The 4,859-nt window shown below is 36.3% G+C and overlaps 1 protein-coding gene across 1 annotated transcript; it reads right to left on the reverse strand.

The window, feature by feature from the left end:
- Positions 1 to 3,235: 3,235 nt before the first annotated feature.
- LOC145663641 (uncharacterized) lies at positions 3,236 to 4,325 on the reverse strand. The gene has a single exon (XM_081729741.1). It carries the CDS (start codon positions 4,085 to 4,087, stop codon positions 3,368 to 3,370), a length of 720 nt encoding a protein of 239 aa, XP_081585867.1. The 5' UTR covers positions 4,088 to 4,325; the 3' UTR covers positions 3,236 to 3,367.
- Positions 4,326 to 4,859: the final 534 nt, after the last annotated feature.

Raw genomic sequence — 4,859 nt, forward strand, 5'->3', positions numbered from 1 at the left:
GGACAGCCGACTAGGAGTGGTCCTCCAGCTTGGGGGTTTGGGTAGGGCTAACAACCTCATCCTGTAAAAAAACAAAAAAAAAAAAAAAAAAAAAAAAGCACTTGTTCAGAAATATTCACAAAAGCCTCGGACAAGGGCTGATAACTTGGCACGACCTCAGCAAAAGAAAATGGACATGAGATTTGGAACATGGAATATTAGGAGTCTTTATAGGGCAGGCGCGTTAAAATCCGTAACGAGTGAGTTAGAGAAATACAGGCTGGACGTAGTAGGAGTTCAGGAAGTTAGGTGGGAAGGAAATGGATCTGAGAATTCCGGAAATTTTACGTTCTTTTACGGGGAAGGAAATAAAAATCACCAGTTAGGAACAGGGTTTTTCGTTCATAAACGTATATTGCCAGCAATTAAACGGGTTGAATTTGTCACTGACAGGCTTTCTTTTATTACTCTTAAGGGACGGTGGTATGATATTATTGTTTTAAATGTACATGCCCCAACTGAAGATAAGGATGACGATATAAAAGACAGTTTTTACGAAGAAGTGGAACAGATATTTGACCAACTCCCGCGATACCATATGAAAATTCTACTAGGGGATTTCAATGCGAAGGTAGGACGAGAGGATATTTTCAAACCGATTATAGGGAACGAAAGTCTGCATAACGAAAGTACTGACAACGGTGTTAGATTCGTGAATTTTGCAACATCCAAAAACTTAATCGTGAAGAGTACAAAATTCCCACATCGCGACGTTCATAAATACACTTGGACCTCACCAGACGGGAAAATTCATAATCAAATTGATCACGTTTTAGTAGATAGAAGAAGGCAATCTAGCATAATTGATGTCCGGTCGTTTAGAGGGGCTGATTGTGACACTGACCACTACCTGGTAGCAGCGATAATACGAGAGAGGTTATCGTTGAATAAAGGTAATATTCATTGTCCGAAAACGGAGAGATTCAATTTAAAGAAATTAGAAGAGAGCCAGGTAAGAGAGAAATACCAGATTGAAGTCTCAAATAGATTCTCGGCTTTAGAAGATTCGGAGTGCACTAGTGTTGAGGATACCTGGATTGAAATTAGAGATAGCATTAAAATTTCAGCAAAAGAAAAATTGGGACACGCGGAAATATGTAGGAACAAACCATGGTTCGACCAGGAATGCATAAAACTAGCAGAGAATAGAAAACAGGCAAAATTACTCTGGCTACAAAATCCGAATGAAATAACTACACAAAATTTCGCAGATATCAGGCGGGAAACTTCCAAAACTTTTAGAACAAAGAAACGCGATTTTCTGAAAGCTAAAATTAAGGAACTTGAAGATAATAGTAAAAATAAAAACATCCGGGACATGTATAAGGGAATCAACGAATTTAAGAAAGGCTATCAACCTCGTGCTTATATATTAAAGAAACCTGACGGTACAGTTCTCACTGACACGGATAGCATCTTAAATAGATGGAAAGATTTCTCTGACGATTTGCTTAACACGCAACCGAAAACTAGTGTGCGTGGAGAAAAGGAGATACAAACCGCAGAACCGTATATTCCAGAACCCAACCGAATAGAAGTAGAAACTGCTATAAAGAAATTAAAGAAACAAAAATTTCCGGGTGTAGATGAAATTCCGGCTGAGTTAATTTTAGCTGGAGGCGAAAAATTGTGGAACAAGATACACAAACTCATTTTCCTTATCTGGAACAAGGAAGAATTGCCACAAGAGTGGAAAGAATCAATCATTGTTCCAATTCACAAGAAAGTCGACAAAACTGACTGTAATAATTATCGAGACATTTCTCTTCTGTCAACATCCTATAAAATCCTTTCAAATATTCTATTAGCAAGACTGACCCCGTACGCAGATGAATTATTGGAGATTATCAGTGCGGATTTAGACGAAATTGATCAACTATCGAACAAATATTTACTATTCGCCAAATACTCGAAAAAAAGTGGGAATACAATACCCCGGTACATAAACTATTTATTGATTTTAGAAAGGCGTACGACTCGGTTAGGAGAGAAACATTATACAACGTTCTTACAGAACTTGGAATACCGAGAAAGCTAATTAGATTAATTAAGATATATTTGAATGAATCCTAAAGTAAAGTCCGGGTAGGAAAATTTTTGTTCACGAGCTTTCACGTCGAAAATGGCCTGAAACAATGAGATGCGTTGTCGCCATTATTATTTAACTTCGTTCTGAAATACGCTATAAGGAAAATCAAAGATAGCAACCAGGGCCTAGAGTTGAACGGTATTCACCAGGTTATAGCATATGCTGATGATGTAAATTTAATAGGGGATGATAGGAGAACAATAGAAAGAAATGCAGAGATCTTATTAAACGCTTGCATGGACACGGGTTTAGAAGTAAATGAAGATAAAACTAAATACATGGAAGTGCGTCGGGACCGGAATACAGCAAATTATGGATGCGTTAAAAAATGAAATAATACTTTTGATAAAGAGGATAGTTTCAAATATCTAGGATCAATATTAACAGAGGAAAATCATATTCACGAAGAAATTAAATGTCGACTAATAGCAGGGAAGTCGTGTTAGTATTCGGTTCAAAATCTCTTGTCGTCGCGAATTCTGTCGAGGAATTTGAAGCTTAAAATATACAAAACGGTAATCATGCCTGTTGTTTTGTATGGCTGCGAAACATGGACACTTACTCTGAGGGAAGAGCATAGACTGAAAGTATTTGAGAACAAGATCCTGAGACGAATATTCGGACCCAAGAGGAACGGGAATGGGGAATGGCGGAAACTTCATAACGAGGAACTACATAATTTATATGGTTTACCCAACATTGTCAGGGTCGTGAAGTCTAGGAGGCTTAGGTGGGCGGGTCATGCAGCTAGAATGGAAAAACGTAGAAACGCTTTCAAAGTCTTGACTGGAAGACCAATCGGAAAACGACCATTAGGAAGACCTAGGCGCAGATGGGAGGACAATTTTAAGATGGATCTCGCAGAGATAGGAATACAAAGTAGAAACTGGATGCAGTTAGCTAAGGATAGAAATCAGTGGAGAGCTTTTGTGAACGCGGCATTGAACCTCCGGGTTCCATAGGCCATAGAGTTAGTTAGTTAGTTAGTTAATAATAATAATAATAATAATAATAATAATAATAATAATAATAATAATAATAATAATAATAATAATAAGAAGAAGAAGAAGAAGAATAAACTATTATATTTATAATAAAATATAAATATTTTGATAAAATGCTCTTTATTAAATGAGCATAAAATTCAATAATATATAGGCCTACATATCAAGATAATTGCTTGTGCACATTTATAATAAAATTCTGATCGAATTACATACATTTATCATGGTTGACTAATTAATGTTTGCAGTACAAATAACTTAGTTCAAACTTTTCCAGTTGCTTCCCGCAATAATGCTGAAGTAATTCAACATACCAACGGCATAGGGCTTCCAAATTGTCAAATGATGTTGCAGCCACAACAGCGCCATAGTTCTTGTGGTGATGAGAATCAATCAAAATAATTTTATCGATTTCTTTTTGGAAAATGAAAAGGACACTTTTATTGTCAGCTACCAAGATAACAAAAAGCTCACATTTTTTAGGTGCTAGAGGATGATCGTACCATTCTGCTAAATTTGTATGAAGTCCGGAGTATAACGAACGAAGTCCTGAAGAATGCATAGTGTTCTTCCATTCATTAATAAACTTCATTCTTGGTTCTATGACTCTCATAGCATCTGGAACGGACATATGCAAGTATTTTAATTCACCACTTTGAAGAAGATTGTCATAAATCTGATTTCCTTCCTCAATACTGTCGGCCAAGGCTGAAGTAATGGTTTCTTGCAGAAGAGTGTCATCATCGCGTTCTAATTTCGTGTCAAGATTCCCAGATTTTTTAATCATTAATAAAGCTATAAGTGTGCAGGCATTGCTGTGAGTCTGTTTGTCTTTAAAATGGGACTGAGAGAAATTTGCCGGAAACCAGAAAATCTTAATTTTGTCTGCACTTTCAACGAATAATTTCGGTTGAGAGTCTGTTTGTTGTGCTGATCTTAAGTGAAAGATAGCCATTGCAGGTTACTGGCTGTATCCTTTCGCCTTCCAACACTTGATTATTACGTCATCTTGTACCACAATTTCTCTCTTTTTGACATATTAAAAAAGAATACATGTTCACTAACCATAAATAAAGATGATACGGTTCATACCTTACAGAAATTCTCTTAAATTTCAACTATTCTGCAAACCAGGTGTACTTGTTGGAAAGTTCGAACATGTGTTCAAACAATATAACATCGTGAACAGTAAAATCCCTAATAGTTTCTGCTTGTTGCTTGGCTACCTAATTAGGTCTATTGTTGTTCTAATCTCTAGTTTCAATTTAGGAACGTAATACCTTTAAAAGATTAAAATCATTATAACAATTTGTCTTTAGCAATAGGCACCAGCTTCCTGTACAAATAAATTCGTAACCGTGCACTACAAATGTAAAAGAATGGTTGGTGTGTAATGTCACTACACTCCTGTTTGGTCGATCGATTTTTGTGTTCTCTCATTAAGTTCCAAAATCAAGGTTTAAATATGAAAAGTATATATAAGGGGCCAAAAGTCAGTTTATAGTCCTGATACAGGAAAGGTTGTTGGGTGTTTACATTACGCATAGAGGTGATGATTGAGGGTGGGGCAAACTCGGAAACAAAAATGTCCACCATAGTCGTCATGTTGGAGCCCTCTAAAACATGACTTTAGGTTGTCATACAATACATGTTTTATTTGCATTTTTTTTTTTTTTTTTTTTAGGAGTGCAATGCAGCTGACTGTTTAGTCCTATCACTAAAAGTTA

Source organism: Thermobia domestica, chromosome 11 (assembly GCF_964235325.1).
Source record: "Thermobia domestica chromosome 11, izTheDome1.hap1.1, whole genome shotgun sequence".
Lineage (NCBI taxonomy): Eukaryota > Metazoa > Arthropoda > Insecta > Zygentoma > Lepismatidae > Thermobia > Thermobia domestica.

Bases quoted from the DNA above. Each gene is read 5' to 3' on its own strand.
- LOC145663641 (XM_081729741.1), bottom strand. From the start codon at position 4,087: ATGGCTATCTTTCACTTAAGATCAGCACAACAAACAGACTCTCAACCG.